Source organism: Dama dama, chromosome 7 (genome assembly GCF_033118175.1).
Source record: "Dama dama isolate Ldn47 chromosome 7, ASM3311817v1, whole genome shotgun sequence".
Taxonomy (NCBI): Eukaryota; Metazoa; Chordata; class Mammalia; order Artiodactyla; family Cervidae; genus Dama; species Dama dama.
The window spans coordinates 39,764,936-39,783,488 of record NC_083687.1 but is presented as its reverse complement, the minus strand read 5'-3'; the positions used below and the strand labels follow the sequence as shown (position 1 = coordinate 39,783,488).

Genomic DNA, 18,553 nt, shown 5'->3' with positions numbered 1-18,553 from the left:
TGAACACTGTGACCTTTAAAAAATCATCTGGACCAGGAGCAGGGAGGAAAGAGGAATGGGGGTTACTGCTTTGTTGAAAGGACAGAGCTTCTGTTTCAGGTGATGGAGAAAGTTCTGGAGATGGATGGTGGTGACGATTGCATTATTGTGAGCAAACTTAATGCCATTAAGTTACACACTATAGGTGGTTAAAATGGCAAATTTTACATTACGTATATTTTACCACAATAAAAAATGATAATGAATAAATCAATAGTTACAAACTTGATTCAGGTGCTAAAAACTTAACAGTATGAAATGAGAGAATTCAGTGAAGGGCTGCACCCTTATGGAATATGGTCTAACTACTACGGACGGAGTTTGATAATCTACTTGACCTCATAAACCAAGTCACTGCTCCTGACATCAGGCCCCACGTCACTTACAGCTAAGGTGTTAAACTTCCCTTCCTGAAAGTCTTCCGAATGTGAAATAGATATTCCCTATGGTTACCATGCTTTATCAAAATACTTTACCATTCTTGGTATGTAAATAGAAGGTTTATTGCTCACCTTAGCAAAGGTTTAAACTTTTCTGGTATAAAACTCTTTATAAGGAAAGATATAAACGCTTAATATTGACTAAAGTTACCTCACAGGGGAAAAAGAAAAGTGTGATAATACCCAATTAAGTGGAACTTTTTACCTTAAAAAAAAAAATCACTTGAAATCAGCTTCTTTCTAAGGCATAAAGCTTAACCAACCATTTCTTAAAAAGTTCAACCCAAATGACCACACTTATGGGTAAAATTCGACGTGTATCCTGTATTACAGACAACCCAGAAAAATTACAAGAAAGCCAGATCATTCTGGAATTTTTCCCTAACTTTCCATTGCCCTAAATAGCCAAGTTTGATGGGTAGGCCCAGCAGCTTCCAAGGTTTGACATCTGTTAATAGCACTGGGTTTAAACAATAGCTAGGACTTCTTTTCTCCTTATCACAGATAATTGAGAGGAGGGTTACCCTGGAAAGTACAGAGTCAGGATTCCTGGCTCAACTGCCTTCCATTACACACCAGACTTTTTCTTTTTTGGATTAAGTGATCCAAATGTTACTCTGGCCAAGCCCTCCAAGGAGTAGCACTTTTTCCTCAAGTATTCAGCGCCCTCCAGCAAACTCACCTAATGTCCAGGCAAAGTAATACTTGGGCTTGGAGGCTTGCATGACAACGTATAAATAGCAGAGTCGGGTCAGAAAGTTTGCTTCATGAACAAACCAGTCGTCAGCCAGGGAGGTGACAGGGAAGGTCTTCGTCAGCGTCAGAAACAAAAGGAGAGATACCAAGGTCACGCACAGCTTGTGCATCACGGCTCCCTGGAAATGGGGGAGAAGAATGAAGTAACTATTCAGGAGACACTGGTGCGTGGAAAACAATTTCAGCAAAGGCATGCTAAGAATAAAGCTGCTCCATGGCTTCTGCGGTAATAGTCTCTAGATGAAGGGCATTCTTCCTCAGGGCACAGTTTCAGATGATGGGCATACATGCTATATTTAGGTGCAGGATACGCCTCTGACACCCCAGGAAGGGATGGATCTAAAAAAAAAAAAAAAACTCTTACCAGCACATTCTACCATCAAAGGTCAGGTGGTTCTATTACCCAAGTGAGTGACCACTTGCTCAGTTGGATCTGACTCTTTGCAAGCCCACCAGGCTCCTCTGTCCATGGGGTTCTCCAGGCAAGAATACTGGAGTGGGTTGCAATTTCCTTCTCCAGGGGATCTTTTTGACCCAGGGATCGTCCCTGGGTCTCCTGTGTTGCAGGCAGATTCTTTGCCGTCTGAGCCATTAGGGAAGCCCCCAAACATATGCAAAATCAGTAACATTACAGGGTGGCAATCTTCCATCAGAAAGAAAGAACCACTGGCCTGCTGGTCCTGCAGCCGGCAGAGCCAAGGAAATGGGTCTGAGTCACCAGCAAGGAGCACAGAGGCTTTAGTTAGGAAGGATTCTGGGCACGTGGTTACATGTCTGAGCCAGGACGTGGGCAGGTAGCCTTACAAACCCTTTCCGGATGGTCTCCATGCAGTCTGCTCTGGGGTTGAGATGTACTGAGGTTTTCAATTCCCTTGGATGGAGTCATTTCGCCCAGATCTCCTGACATCCTGGGATGTCAGCTAACACCCAAAGAATTATAGTCCCCAACTTTATGAAAGAGACTACTTTTATTTGTAACAGCACCTGCCTCACAGAGGGGCTTGGGGTTTCAGCGCAGGAATGTTTACTAGGGCCTGAGAACAGTGCCGGATTCCTGGCATCTCGCAGTAACTAACTAACTGTTAGTTACTAATTAACTAACTAACTGTTAGTTACTAATTAACTAACTAACTCGCTTAACTGTTCACCACCAGTGCGCGCCAGCCCCTCACATCCATGTGTCTTTGGCCAAAATCCAAGTTCAGAGCTTCATGTTCTCTGTGCCCAAAAATGCAAGAGTCTCCTTGGAGGGTGACCTGAAGGCTCTCTGATAATATTATTTTCCAAATAATGTGACACAGAACTCCTCCGACAGACCCTGCATATAAGCACCTGCGGTTACTCAGATGACGCCCGGCCAGTGACCTCCCTCCTAGATTCTGTCCATAAAGGTCTCTGATTCACCATAAACTACAGAGGACCTGACTGTGTCAAAACTCTCAGAAAACATATGTTTCATCAGTCATTTAAATTTTCAAATACTTAATGGCGCCTGACTGGCATTTTATAAATATTTAAATTATCCTCAATCTCTCCCTTTCCAATGTTTCTCATTCCTTCCATTAATTGCAAATTTTCCTTAAATATAGGATATCTGGTCTGGATACGTTCAGCAGATTTGCAAAGTTTAGTGAGTTATCCTCATGTTGACTAATCTGAGATTGATACACTTCAAATTAAAACATTATTTCTAAAAAACACCTCCAACTGTCTACAAGTCAATAAGATGAAACTTACTGACTATAAGGCATGCCGGTATAAAGCTGGTTTCCCTTGCCATAGTAAGACTCTGCAATAAAAAGCACATTTATTTTGGTTCCCACTCTTTCCCCCTTCACCGTTTATCACATAGTATCCTTTGGCTGTCTATGAATTTCTATTCATAAAGACACATTTGAAGGTGTTAACTAGCACCATTGTAGGTACATCATAGGCAGTAAATACTGGCTGGTTGGCAATTAGATTAACTGCTGTAATATTTCCAGCCAATGAGCTTCTCTGGGAAATAAACTCCTGTTGCTCCAACAGGGAGAACTCCTGCAAATAAATACCAATGTTGATATTTTAAACAGGGGGGAAAAGTTATGGGCCAAGCTTTCTGGTAAACTGTTTGGCTTTTTAATTAGAACAATTAAAAGTGACTGGCAGCCCTGGCAGCAAAGCTCTATTTTCTAGACCTCTGGATAAATACTTGGCACTAAAAAAAAACTTACAGTGGGAGAAGGTTCTGGCAGACTGTGGAAGCCTTTTTCCTTCCAGTTGACTTCCAGCAACTTCGTGTGTGTGTGTCTCCCCTCAATGAAGGCTATATAATCCTTGAAATTGTTACAAGGGCCCGCTATGATACTCATGAAGTTGAGAAGGTAGCTCACGTATTCCAAAAAGGAGGGTTTTGCTCTGCGAAAATAAAGTGAAAAGTTGAAGAGTCTTCAGTCTTTGATTTTTCTTTCATATCTGCAAATGTGTCCGTTGTAAAGACAGGTGTTGTCTCTGTAGCTAGTTAAATGCTACACGCTCCTTCTTTGTTCTGTTTCTTTAAAAACCCACCTAAGAGAGAAATGTAGTTGAAAGGAAGGTGGTGAGTGGCTCAGAGACGGCACAGCACTGCATGGCGCCCTCTGCTGGCCAACTGCAGCTCTACACGCGGAGGGCCAGGCCCGGACAAAGGCAGCCTTGAGGCTGGGGAACAAACATTCTTTCTGGGCAAACTCAGCTGTCTGTCCATGTCCACCCGAGAAAATGAAGGTAATAAACATCAGGCAGGGTGGGAGCCCGGCCTAATGTGACTTGGTCGAGATGGTGTGAGATGGGAAAACTCCCTCCCAACTGCCAAAATAAATACAAAACAAATGATGGGTGGAACTGGTTTCCACTTGAAGAGGCCACACAAAACTACTGCGGCAGCAGTCTCCTGTCTGCTTTGGCCTCCAGGCATGACGTCCTGGCCAACAGACAAGGGTTGTGGCAGGAAAACACTGTGCAGAGACCAGTTGTGTCTAGTGTGTTAATGGCATTTTAAAGGGCAGGCTCAGATCCTGAGGACCACAGGTGGTCCAGTGGTTAAGACACTGCACTTCCAATGCAGGGGGTGCGTGTCTGATCCCTGGTCCGGGAACTAACATCCCATATGTCTCACAACCAAAAATAAATGAAGTGCTGTGATATTGTCTGAGTAGAGTTTCATTAAAAATCGTAATGTTGGAAAGCAAAAATAAGAACCAAAGGGCATGTTCTTCTAACGACAGAGTTGTGGGGAAAGGATTCTTCACGGGGCATGGCTCACCAGTCACAGGAATTATGCCCTCTAGCGTTTACACCTCTATGATGCTTAGCAAAGAAGTTAGTTCATGAGACTCTTGCGGTGGTTCTTTTTCCATCACTTCCAAGTCCCGATTCCTTAACAAAGAAATGTAGCTGGGACCCACTCTCATACATCCCGGTTATCTCCTGCTACAGTCTGGTATTCTGGTGTTCATTGGAAGGACTGATGCTGAAGCTGAAACTCCCAAAACTTTGGCCATCTGATGTGAAGACCTGACTCACTGGAAAAGACCCTGATGCTGGGAAAGATTGAAGGCAGGAGGAGAAGGGGACGACAGAGGATGAGATGGTTGAATGGCATCACCGACTTGATGGACATGAGTTTGCACAAGCCCCAGGAGTTGGTGATGGACAGGGAAGCCTGGTGTGCTGCAGTCGATGGGGTCGCAAAGAGTCGGACACGACTGAGTGACTGAACTGAACTCTCTGGTAGGAACTCTCCGCCGTGGCTGCACCACCCTCCCCCACGTGCCATTTCAACTGCCTTATCAGTGCTATTCTCCTCTTTACACGGCCTCCCTTCCTCTCTGACACCCACCCCCTCTCTACTTCACATCAACACTGGCCAAAATCCACCTTCAAACTTTAGCTTCCTCCTTCCTCCACTTGCCCAGCCCATATTTCTCTCTCCAACCCTATATCCTATCTTTTTTCATGCCAGCATAATCATACTGATGGGCACAGATAAGTGACTGTTTCTTGAGGACGCCCCCCAACTCTAGATACATGCCCAATAAAAATAATCCTGGAATAAACAGAAAAACTGCAGTGAAGGAGAATCCTGGGAAACTAAGAAAATTACAGAGCCACTGACCCTTTAATCGAGGAAACCTATCCCACAACTACACCCAAATCCATTTTAAAATGACCTATGAACAAGGTTATCATGGTTTACCATTTATAAAAGCCAAAGACTGGTAGACAACCCAGTCTATTGATTGTCCATCAACAGTAGCTTCATTCCATAAACACTATTACATCCATTTAAACAAGGAAGAGCTCTGAATACTGATGCCCAAAGGGCTCAAGACTATATCGTCAAACTTACTTTACAGCAAGTCGATGTTGCTCGCTGGAAAGATCTGCAGCCCTTCGACCTAATCCTATGAAAAGAAACATTTAGAAATAAGAGGTTTTGAGTGAAGTAGATCACTACATCCTAAAAGAGGCTGATAAAAACTCATTTGAAAGAAATGATTCATTTTTATTTCATCAGTCATAAAGAGTCTTTGTTTTCCTTTTTTTTTTTTAATTTATTTAATTAAAGGCTAATTACTTCACAATATTGTAGTGGTTTTGCCATACATTGACATGAATCAGCCACGGGTGTACATGTGTCCCCATCCTGAACCCACCTCCCACCTCCCTCCCCATCCCATCCCTCAGGGTCATCCCAGTGCACCAGCCCCGAGTACCCTGTCTCATGCATCAAACCTGGACTGGCGATCTGTTTCACATAGGATAATATACATGTTTCAATGCTATTCTCTCAAATCATGCCACCCTCGCCTTCTCCCACAGAGTCCAAAAGACTATTCTATACATCTGTGTCTCTTTTGCTGTCTCACATATACGATCATCGTTACCATCTTTCTAAATTCCATATATATGCTTTGGGCTGCCTATAAGTACATGAGTGAGGAGGAAAGTTTTTATAGGTTCTTAGGAAGAGGGGAGGATCGGAGGTTACCCTTATTTAATTCGCCAGTATGAACAGGGATCTACACTGCATATGCTCCTTACCAAGCTAAGGTTTTCATTGCTACGTGAGACACAGCCTCCCTTTGCTGCCTGCGTTTGCTAACTGCCAACCAGATTATGCTCATACAGACACCTGGTAGACACTGAGAATGGAATGGAGTGGGAAACGAATAGGGGACTTTCCTCTTCCAAAGGAAAAAAAACAGGAAATGTAGCCCTGAATGCAGGGGAAACACCAAAGAATTATCAGGAGGTTTTTCTTCTTTTAAAATGCACCCATGCCAGAGCTCCCAACCAAATCACACTTGTGCCTCCTAGAAAATGCATATGTTAACTTACAGTCAAGGAAACCAAACTGTCATCTTAAAAGCAAAAGAATTCAACTTTAAAACTGTATATTTAGCTAAGACAGATTATGGTCAACAACCACCAACACAACTCAAAAACATGCCTAAGAGAAGGCAGAGTGTTTCGGGAATTTACTTGTTCCTCCCACACACAAGAAAGAAAAAAAGGCATTTTTTGCTGCATGTAAGGGATATTCTAAAAACAAACAACAGGGTAAACTGAGAACACTTTAAAAAGTAAATTCAGGCAAAAAGCTTATGTATTAAAAACAAAAACAAGAAGGAATGTTGATTAAACAAAATCACACTCACTTTTTTCTAAGATCTCATCAAATAGTCCAGCTCTGGCAATCTAAGGAGGGCTTCCCTGATAGTTCAGTTGGTAAAGAATCTGCGTGTAATGCAGGAGACCCAGGTTCAATTCCTGGGTCGGGAAGATCCGCTGGAGAAGGGATAGGCTACCCACTCCAGCAATCTCAGGAATTAAATTGATTTTAGCTTACTGACTTATGGCGCTAGTATGAGTCTATAACCACGATCAAATGGTTTTCAGATACAAAAATACTGACCAACTCACTCCATTTTGCCCAGGACTTTGCCAATTGGGGCACTAAATATCTCCTGTCCTGGGAAACCCCTGGGTTCTGAGCAAACCCGGATAGCTGGTCAGTGTAGAAAGACTCCATCCTCAGAATAAAATTGTTCAGTTCTCTAGTGAATGACTAATCACCAAGTATGAACTGGGAATAAACAGGGTCAAAATGAAATTAAATCAGTTCTCAAGCTTTAAGGAAAAACAAGAAGACTCACTAGTGGGGACCAAATTTTCCCAATCTGTCAACACATAAAGAAGTTTCAACAATCAGAAAGCATTTGTTAGAGCCCTACAAACCCAAAGAAGACATCCTTACTAATTGCACCTGCATCTCTTAAGCCCATATTGAAACCCTCCTGGCTGGAAGCGCCACCCTCCTTTCCTGGAACCCAGTATTAACACTGGAAATAATCATACTTTCTGGCCATTATCAAGAAAGGTCCAAGTGAAGAAAATGTTCAGTTTTTAGACAAACAGAAGATTCTTCCTCTTGCCAGCTTTTTACAGGTTTGGGCCCATCTCATTAGATAATTCTCCAAGCCAAAAAAAAAAAAAAAAAGGTAACTTAACTAGCCAATGCTGTTTCATCTTTTATAACCTTCTGAGCTTCTCAGAGATGAACCCAAAGGAAAAAGGATGCCATTTCTTCTTGACAGATTTGGAAATCAAGGGCAGAGAGTACCACAAAATTAACTGAAATTTAAAACATCATAAAGCTAAACTGAAAACCCACTGTTCTCAATGCAAATGTTTCAGCAAAGGCTACAGATTCAGCAGTGGAGTGGTAGGTCACGGCTGGGAAACTAAAAAGCTATGATTAATCTGAGTTGCAAAAAAAAAATTTTTTTTCACGACATATAACAAGATCTGCCAGCCCTTGTCTAAACTTTAGGCTGTGTATACAGTGGAAAAGAAGAACTCTGAAGGTCAAGCTCACTCTTAAACCCAAAAGGAGGGCTGCTGTTCTTACCATCATGAACTTGGAATGCCAAGGTTGTGATCTTCTGAGTAACAATCATCAGAGGCCTAAAAGGAAGATAGAAAATAATGAAGACTGGCCACATCGCTGCGGGAGAAAATGTTTATTCCATCTCTGGTCCTGGTAGTTTCTCATCTTGAAGGTTATTAAGTAAAATACAAAAACCATGAAATTCAAAACATTTTTTCCCCTTCCAAATCACCTTAAATAAGCACAGAGAACAAGTGAACAGCAAGATCACCCTGAAAAGTCTCTCTTGCATTTTTACTCGAAGCTAAGTTCCAGGACCAACACTGCCAGCATCTACTGGAGCTTGTCTGAAACGCTGAAGCTCATGCTCCAACCCCGACCAGAAAATGAGAACCTGAATTTTAACACGATCTCCATGGAATTCAAATGCACGTTTAAGTGTAAGCAGCACTAGTCTGGGAAACACCCGATCCAGTGCCCTGGTTCCACCTGGATAGGTATATTTTTTGGCTGCTTCATCCTAATATGGTCTAACATGGTTTGTTCTATTTAAAGGCAATGCTTCCATGCACACATAGTAAAGAAAAAAAAAATACATTTGTAAAATGTAGCTTCCTGTAAATAAAGCATTTAGTGACCTAAAATAGCAACAATCTTAATTTGAGGGAAAAAAAAATCTTAAGAAGTGACAACCATATCAACAAGGGTGCCAAGATAGTTCAATGGAGGCAAGAATATTCTTTCAACAAATAGTGATGGGACAACTAGACAGCCACATAAAAAGCATACTGAAAGTAACTAAAAATGGTTCAAAGGTCTAAATGCTAAGAGCTAAAACTACAAAACTCTTACAAGAAAACACAGGCATAAATCTTCATGACCTTCAATGTGGCAACAGCCTTTTAGATATAACACCAAAAGCACAAGTCACAAAAGAGAAAGAAAACAGATCAAACAGATGTCATTAAAACCTGAATTTTTTGTGCTTCAAAGGACACACACCATCAAAAAAAGTGAAAAGACATTTCACAGAATATACAAATGTATGTGAAAATCATATATCTGCTAAAGAACCTGTACTAGACTACACAAAGAACTCTTCCAAATTAAAAATAAAAAGACAAAAATAACCAGTTTAAAATGGCCAAAGGCTCTGAATGGACATTGATCTTAAAGAAAAGATATACAAGTGGTGAATAGGCACATGAAAAGATGTTCTACTGTCATCAACCATCAGAGAAACGCAAATCAAAACCACGAGACACCACTTGGCCAAGACTAGGATGACCAGAATCAAAAAGACAGGTTGTTTTGGCCACAAGGTGAAGAACTGGAACCCCCATACGTTACTGGTGGGAATATTTAATGGTGCAGCTGCTTGAAAAGCAGTCTGCCAGTTTCTCAAAAGGTTAGACATAGAATTACCATATGACCAAGCAATTCCACTCCTAGGTATATACCCATGATGTGTCTACACATAAACTTGTACATACACGTTCAGAGCAACATTATTCGAAAGAGCCCAAAAGGAACAACCCAAATAACCCAAATGTTATATAAATACATTTTATTTATCCATTCATTAGTTGATGGGTGTTTGGATTATTCCTTTCAGGCTGTTTTGAATAGTGTTGTTCTGAACATGTATGTACAAGTCTATGTGTAGACATATTTTTCTTTCTCATCAACTGATGGACAAATAAAATGGGATATGTCCATCCAGGGCTTCCCCGGTAGGCTCAGCAGTAAAGAATCTGCCTACAATGCAGGAGATGTGGGTTTGATCCCTGGGCCGGGAAAATCCCCTGGAGGAGGAAATAGCAACCCACTCCAGTATTCTTGCCTGTAAAATTCGCTAGACAGAGGAGCGTGGCGGTCTACAGTCCATGGGGTCACAAAGAGTCGGACATGGCTGCACACAGTCACACACACACACACACACGTGTCCATCCAACAGAACATTCAATAATTCAATAAAAACAATGAAGCACTGCTACATGCTACAGCATGGATAGACCTTGAAACCATTATGCTAAGAAGCCAGACCTCAATGGCCACATATTATATGATTCCATTTATATAAAATGCCTAGAACAGGCAAATCCATAGAGAAATGAAATAGGCTTCTGGTTGTCTAAGACTGGGGAAAGGGAGGAAATGAGCAGTGATAGTTAATGCACACAAGTTTCTTTGGGTAGGAGGGTGATGAAAATGTAAAATTAACTACTGTAAATGATTACACTCTAAATTCACTCTGCGTATATGCTAAAACCTGCTGAATTGCGTTCTTTAAATGGGTGAATTGTATGGTACATGAATTATATCTCAACAAAGCTGCAGTTTGGTTTTTCTAGTCATCTGGCCTAGCTCAGTACCTTTAATAGCTCTATTCTTGCCCCATAAGACAAGATAAAATCTCACCGCCCAACTACCATACCTTCCGCTAAACCTTGTAAGTTTAGCCTGGTTTTCTGATCTCCATCCTCATGGCTGCTCACTGAACTTGCCATCTCTAACCGATATGTTCTGAGGGCTCATTTACATACAAAGCTGAGGTTTGGTCAATGTCCTATGACTGCATCCGTGAGATGCAGCACAGCCTCTGGGCCCCGAGCTCAGGCCAGGCCCAGGTGTGGGAGGATGCGGCTGGACCCAAAGCATCCTTAGACCAAAGCTGATGTGTCCGCTGTACTCAGCCCCCTCTCTGTGAGGTCATTTTCTTCTTTAACTCCTCTGGTTCCCATTTCCATTTTCCATCTCTTTATAAGAGTAAGCATGTAATATTTTAAACTACCAGTATAAACTAAGAAAATACACTATTTTAAAGAGTGTGTCAACAAAGGCCCTTTGAAATCTTAACACCTACACCCAACTTTACATCTTATTTGCAAAAGCCCCACCGCCAACATTTGAAACAAGGGTCCTCAAACTGTGAAAGGTGAAGAGCAGGGGAAGTGAGTGGTCTGCCTGTGGAAGGGAGGGGCGGCTTGCTCTCCGGGGACTGGGGCGAAATGGGAGTGGTGGACAGGGGGCCCCCGGAGTGGTCACGCTAGGGCGGCAAGACAGCTCACAGCTGACACTGATTTTGATCACACTGTTATATAGTGAAAAAAAAAAAAATAACTGCTTCCAGAACATGGAGGTTTGGGTCCTAAAAGTAAGGACGATATCAAAACTTTCTACAAGAGCAATTTGGCCTTATAGACCAATATAACCTCACAGCTCATCTTCTTGATATTCTACCACACTTCTAACCCAGAATGTATAACAGATGCCAAGGGCCATTTATCTTGAAAGGGACTCACCCTAAGCATCACATTCCAAGTAGTTGCCAAACATGTCCTTTTTTTTCCCAAAGCCTTTTTGTCCTGTGAGACTGTAAGTCTGAGGAATCGGGAATAGGACCTAAGCTCCCAGCCTTCTTTACACAAGTGAAGTGGAGTGAAGTCGCTCAGTTGTGTCCGACTCTTTGCGACCCCGTGGACTGTAGCCTACCAGGCTCCTCCATCGAAGGGATTCTCCAGGCAAGAATACTGGAGTGGGTTACCATTTCCTTCTCCAGGGGGTCTTCCCGACCCTGGGTCTCCCGCATTGGAGGCAGACGCCTTAACCTCTGAGCCACCAGGGCCCAGCACAGTTTTTTTTGTATTCTGAGATACACATTCTGATGACCATGCAATTTGCAAACCGAGTTTCTACATTTAGTTTATAACTTCATTTTTAAAGGGCTTATAATATTGATATATCCATAAAGAAAATGTGTCACAGAATTAGCTTGCCCTTCTCTCTCTACCTAAGACAGATGGATGGATAAAGAACATATGGTACATATATACAATGGAATATTACTCAGCCATTAAAAAGAATGAAATTATGCCATTTGCAACAACATGGAAGAACATGGACATGATCAAACTAAGTGAATTAAGTCAGAGAAACAAATATCATATCACTTATATGTAGAATCTTAAAAAATTGATACAATGAACTTATTTACAAAACAGAAACAGATTCACAGGCTTAGAAAATGCATATGGTTACCAGTGGGGAAAAATGAGGTATGGGGTGGGGAGGATAGATTGGGAGTTTGGGATGGACAGGTACACAATGCTGTAATTAAAATAGAAACCAACAAGGACCTACTGTATCGCACAGGGAACACTATTTTGTAATAACCTAAATGGGAAAAGAATTTGAAAAAAGGATACATATTTATCATTGAATCACTTTGCTGTACGCCTGAAACTAACAACATTGCCCATCAACCATTCTCTAATATAAAATTTAAAAAAATTTTTTTAAAGAAATGTAACATTTGTTTTCCTTTACCTGGGGTTAGATTCGATGTATTCCACAATGAGACACACATTCAGCAAAGCGTTTAGTATCTGTTCACAGAAACAATGGGCGTGAGAAAGCAGCTCTCTAACTGGCTGCTGGGGATGCGTGACTGACTGGCTCCAGCTACATCCTCTGGTCCCACCGCCTTGCTGGTGCTGAGCCCACACCTCCTGAGGCTGTGTCCAGGCAATGACTGAGCACAGCTGGGTACCCAGCAGGACCCTCCAGGCCCGGTATGGTGCTCCTCAGCTGGGGATTCGAGCTCGAGGACTTATCACTGAACTCGCTGAAATATTACTAGAACTGCACTGCAGTCCAAGACCTCAGCCCCCTCCTTTCCTCTCCATCTCAGGGGCCAGATGGGCATTTCCATCTGACGGCTCTCCCAGATGGAAGAGCCTCCCTGTTTAGCTGCCTCCACGTCTTCCCTCACAGGTATTTCACCCAGCACATCTCATACTTCTGTTCCCACCTTGGCATCCACTTCTCACAGAACCCAGACTAACAAAATGTATAATAGTAAATATCTGGATCAATGTAAATGAGTAACAATTATTCCATATGAAATCTGTACCTTTAGGTCTATGTAAGAATCATATTGTTATCATTCTTGATGAAAAAAATCTCCCTTCTGGGGGGCAAAAGAAAGAAGCCATGGGTCAAATAGTGTTACTCATCACCCAGACTATACTTTCAATAATACAGTGTTTCTGTTTGAAATATCTGAAGAAAGTTCTAGCAACTTAAGAAACAACTCACACATGGAATCATGGGCTTATAAAACACACACTGCCAACCTATAGGAAAGGAAATGGAGTTAGACTCTTCCTACATTCTTACTTTCCTGTGGGTGTAAGGAACAGTGCCATACGCTTCTGCTCAGAGGGTGTCCATTCTGAACACTTTTTCATTCATCAGTTTATTTAAACCAATGGGTAGATCAGATGCCAAACTCAGACAGCACAGCTTACTGAGACTTCAGAGTTACTGACTCAGGATAAAATTCAAATACCATAATACCATCCATGTTGCATTTCAATCAAAAAGTAAATCCATGGCTGATTCATATCAATGAATGAAAAAACCCACTGAAATGTTGTGAAGTAATTAGCCTCCAACTAATAAAAAAAAAAAAAAAAAAGTAATATAATCCAAGTCACAGACCCCCACCTATTTGCACATACTGGGCTGGTCAGTGCAGTGATAGGGATTATAATAAACCAACAGAGGAAAACATCTCCCATAGAACAACAGGGCAAATGAGCTCTACTACCCCAAGGGGTGTGAGTGAGTGGTATTTCTAGAATGCCCAACAGGATAACCGGGAACACAAATGGCTATTGTTCCACGGTGTAGGCTGCAGTTCACCATGATAAGCATGTACAGTATGCATTCAATTGTATTATATTTAAATGACATTTAGAACTTATTATATAAAAGTTTTAAAAACTATTATTGAAATCACCAGTAAAGACCACTCCCCAACCCTAGACAGAATCACTGTCTTAGCATTTATTTCCCTCCACTCTTTCCCCCCGCCACATCCACATTCATGAAAATGGAATCTCAATACATGTATTTTTGTGTGTGTGGTTTTGATCCAATACTTTGACCACTTCATGCGAAGAGTTGACTCATTGGAAAAGACCCTGATGCTGGGAGGGATTGGGGGCAGGAGGAGAAGGGGACGACAGAGGATGAGATGGCTGGGTGGCATCACTGACTCGATGGACATGAGTTTGGGTAAACTCCGGGAGCTAGTGATGGACAGGGAGGCCTGGCGTGCTGTGATTCGTGGGGTCTCAAAGAGTCGGACACGGCTGAGCGACTGAACTGAACTGATTTTCCATTATATTGTAAGCATTTCCAGTGTTATTAGATATTCTTTGAAGACATCATTTTAATGGATGCATATTAGTACCAGAATTTATTTAACTTTCTTGGCTACACCATGTGGCTTGTGGGGTCTTAGTTTCCCAACCAGGGATTGAACCTATGACCTTAGCAGTGACAGCGTGGAGTCTGAACCACTGGACAACTAAGGAATTCCCATTTAGTATCATAATTTAACCATTCACCTCTTTTGGACCAGTTAGGATGTTTCCAATTTTGAACTATTATTGACAATAGTTGAACACACCTATGAATAAATTTGATTTCCTTCAGGTAATTCAGTTTCTAGGAATGTACAATAGGATATAAACTTTTAAAAACATTCTTGCTTAAAATCTGTGGCTAAGTTGCCTTCCAGAACAGTTGAACCAATTTATAGTCCCACTAGCGGCATATAAAAGTTCTCATTTCATGATGTTTTCAAAAAAGCATGAGCAACTCAAATTGCCATCCTGATGACAGAGCAATCATCTGCCTGAATCTGGCCCTGTCTGCAAAAGGATTAAGGTTCCTTCTTGCTGTTTCCCTCAGAAGAAAACTCGATTTGCACCCTTCTGTGAGCAAAAAACAACCAGTTCACTATCACAGACTTAAAAGGAATCAAGTATCAGCTTTATTACAAGCAATTGTTGAGCTTCCCCGGGGAGAACAGTTAAGTCTTCCCATATTTTTAATAACCTGCATTCACAGAGAAAACATCGAGCACACTGACCTCTGTGTGTACTGATAGAAGTGAAATCAGCACCACTAATAAAAGTGAATCTTGTGTGTTACCCTCACCGTTCACACCAGTTTTGATTATTTTCAGAATGACAACATTTCAAGCCCCAGAATAATCTGAAGTACAAGTTTATGTGCTCCCCCAAATTAGAAACATATATACATCATTGTTGGAGAAGGGAATGGCAATCTACTCCAGTATTCTTGCCTGGAGAATTCCATGGACAGAGGAGCCTGGCAGGCTACAGTCTGTGGGGTTGCAAAGAGTCAGACACAACTGAGTAACTCACACACATACATCATTGTAACAACCCTAACATAATCCATTTCTGGTCAACTCCAGTCTGTGCGCTTGCTCTACACACCAGTGTTAAGCATATAGGTTGGCAGGCATGCTCAGAAGAGAAAAGCTATCACATCAGGCTGCTGCCTTAAAAACACCAAGTGTAACTTCAAATCACTGCTTGATTCCTCAACAAAATCCTAAATAAGATTCTTAGACTAACATAAACAAATTCCATTCTGAAAGAGAACTGCTGGTTGCTTGTATGTTCATAATGAGGACTGTTTCCTACTGGGGCTTCCCTGATGGCTCAGATGGTAAAGAATCTGATGCGGGCTTGATCTCTGGGTTGGGAAGATCCCCTGGAGAAGCGAATGGCAACCCATTCCTATATTCTTGCCTGGAAAATTCCATGGACAGAGGAGCCTGGTGGGCTACTGTCCATGAGGTCACAAAGAGTTGGACATGACTGAGCAAACAACACAATGAGAACAGACACTGGGAGAGAATCTCTGTTATTGACCATTTGTGATGTAAAACGTCTTGTTAATTTCTGGTTAGTTTCTACCTCTCCATTTATGTTTCTGACATTAACCAAGAAGATGGATTTATATCAGTGAGGCACTGTGCATTTATGGTGACAGGGGAAAAATAATGCTGCTGCCTAAGAATGCCCTATAATTAAAAAAAAAAAAAAAAAAGACACATACCTTCCAAGAACTGAACATAGTATGGTCTCTTGCCAATTAGGGATCTAAATCACTTTCAATGTACAGGAGCAGACACATTTTCGTTGTTTCCTTTCCCTAACAGAAGCTTTCCCTAACAGTCCTTTCTCATTCAAACAGTCTGCACTTTTATATGTAAAGTCAGAGATTTCTTAACACAAGCAGACCCAAAAAATGCCAGAGGACAAACACCACGTAAGGAAATGTAGCACGATGTCGCCTACGCCGCTGACGGTGGAGTGGACAGGAACTCCCATCCTCCCCCGCTGTCAAACCCCAGATCCACCCCGTTTCAAAAACACATGACTGTCTTCCCATAATTTGCCCTCTATCCTTCCCTTTTGGTAACTTTCCACAATTGCAATTATACTAAAAATGACGTAACAATCGTTCGAGAGTTTTATGGACAAAACCACTGGAGGAGATGTCACGAGGGCAGGGAGGAATGTGGAGGGGCAGGCACTGTGACCTGTGTGACCAGGAGCCGGGGACCACAGTCAGCAGATATATATGAAATCAGAACAATGGATATTCATCTCCTAGAGCCACCATAACACAATGGGTGCCTTAAAACCAAAAAACCTTACTGTCTCACAGTTCTGGAGGTCAGAAAGGCCAAAAGCAAGGTGCTGGCAGAGTTGGGTTTTTCTGAAAGCTCTGAGGGAGAATGTTCCATGCTTCTTCCTAGCTCCTCGGGGCGGACGGCAACCCCTGGAGTCCCTTGGCTTGTGGCTGCATCATTCTTCTCTCTGCCTCTGTCTTCACGTGGCCACCCTTCTCTCTGTGCGTCTCTGCCTCTCTCTCGTGGATCTCTTATAGGACACCCGCAATGTGAATTTAGGGCTCATCCTAATCTAGCATGCCCTCACATTAACTAGTTACACCTGCAAAGGTCCTGTTTCTAAATAAAGGACATATTCCGAGGCTCCAAGTGGACACGAATTAGGGGAACACTCCTCAAACCAGTACGTGATGACGCGCTCACATGCAACCTTCCTATATGCAAACCTGAAATGGGTCACTGCCCATTCATTCTTCCTCAGTCTTTCCTCACCTCTGTCTCCTATAACTGTGCCTGCCATCTACAGGCTCTCAGTCAGGTCTGCTGAATGATGAATGAAGGTATCTTCCAAGGCAGGACCCAACCGCTTCCCTGGAGTGTGGATCTGATCAGGGATGGCTATGTTGTTACACAATCCCCACCCACTATCTCCGGAGTGGTTTTCTCCAACACAGATTGAGACGGTAAGGGGAAGCAAAGATGCTTGCAAAGCAATCGTAATGCAGGATTTTCATTTTTATAATCCTGCCCCACACCCTTTTGGCGTTCTCAAATATGAGAGTATTTAACTCATCCATTTAGTGAGCACCTATGACGTGCCGGCTGTTCTTCCATGGTGGCTCAGACAGTAAAGCGTCTGCCTACAATGCGGGAAGACCCGGGTTCAATCTCTGAGTCAGGAAGCTCTCCTGGGGAAGGAAATGGCAACCCACTCCAGTATTCTTGCCTGGAAAATCCCACGGACGGAGGAACCTGGTAGGCTGCAGTCCATGGGGTTGTAAAGAGTTGGACACGACTGAGCGACTTTACTTTCACTATGATGTGCCCGGAGTTCTTCTAAGTGTGGGGAACGGGGAGACACAGTTCTGGGGTTAAACCAAAAAAAACTGAAGTTTGTTGATTAAACTCTAAGGTGAGTTATGACCACAATTTTGAAATTACTTTTAATGCTACAACTTTGCTAATCTTTGTTGCTCGCATATTTTCCATATTTTGTTAGCCACATACATCATTTAAAAAAAAAAAAACAACAAATAGCAGTTTGTGAACTTGTTTCAGGAAAACTGAAAAATAGTGGTCCACAATCTGGAGGGAAAGAAATAAAGAAAGGATGCAACTCAAAGAGAAACAGGCAAAACCCAGAGGCCTGAGGGTAAGAGGAACCTTGCCCAGAAAGCCAGTCTGAGACCAAACCAGGGTTGTGGATATTTCAACGCAACAGTTTTTGTGTTCCAAGCAACACTTCACCTCCTGAAGCCTCATCACAGTGGAACAGTTTAGCTGCACAACTTGGGAAGTTCCTACAAATGAGTGGTAAGCTGTAGCCCTTATTTCATTGATTCTCTCTACCAACTCAGCCCATGAAAGGCAGGTCAACCTGAGGGGAGGACCCAGGCTCTCCCTGACCTCAAACTGCCTGCGCAGAAGAGAACCGAACTCCTAAGGAAGTGACGTGGATAATACAAGACGTGTGAGGAGGAGTGTCCCTGCTATAGGGCCTGTTCCTCAAGATTCACAAAAAGCTGTTCCTGAAAGAACATCAACAGAGCACAAATTTTTCACTGATTCACCGTCAGCTTCACTAGGTGACCCACTAGGACAGGGGTGGCCCCCAGGTGAAGGCCACGGTGACAGACAAAACTTTACAAGAAGTATGGA

The 18,553-nt window shown here is 42.4% G+C and overlaps 1 protein-coding gene across 5 annotated transcripts in view; it reads right to left on the bottom strand.

The window, feature by feature from the left end:
* MBOAT1 (membrane bound O-acyltransferase domain containing 1) overlaps positions 1-18,553 on the bottom strand; it is a 120,334-nt gene that overhangs the window by 35,923 nt on the left and 65,858 nt on the right. For all 5 annotated transcript variants that reach the window (XR_009693636.1, XR_009693637.1, XR_009693638.1 and 2 more), the window contains exons 5-8: positions 8,170-8,225; positions 5,605-5,659; positions 3,449-3,632; positions 1,162-1,354 (exon numbers count right to left, since the gene is read on the bottom strand). Coding sequence is in view for 2 of the 5 variants with exons in the window: in XM_061147527.1 (XP_061003510.1) it covers positions 1,162-1,354; positions 3,449-3,632; positions 5,605-5,659; positions 8,170-8,225 (488 nt within the window). In the remaining 3 variants the exon portion in view is untranslated. The remainder of the gene's footprint in view (positions 1-1,161; positions 1,355-3,448; positions 3,633-5,604; positions 5,660-8,169; positions 8,226-18,553) is intronic.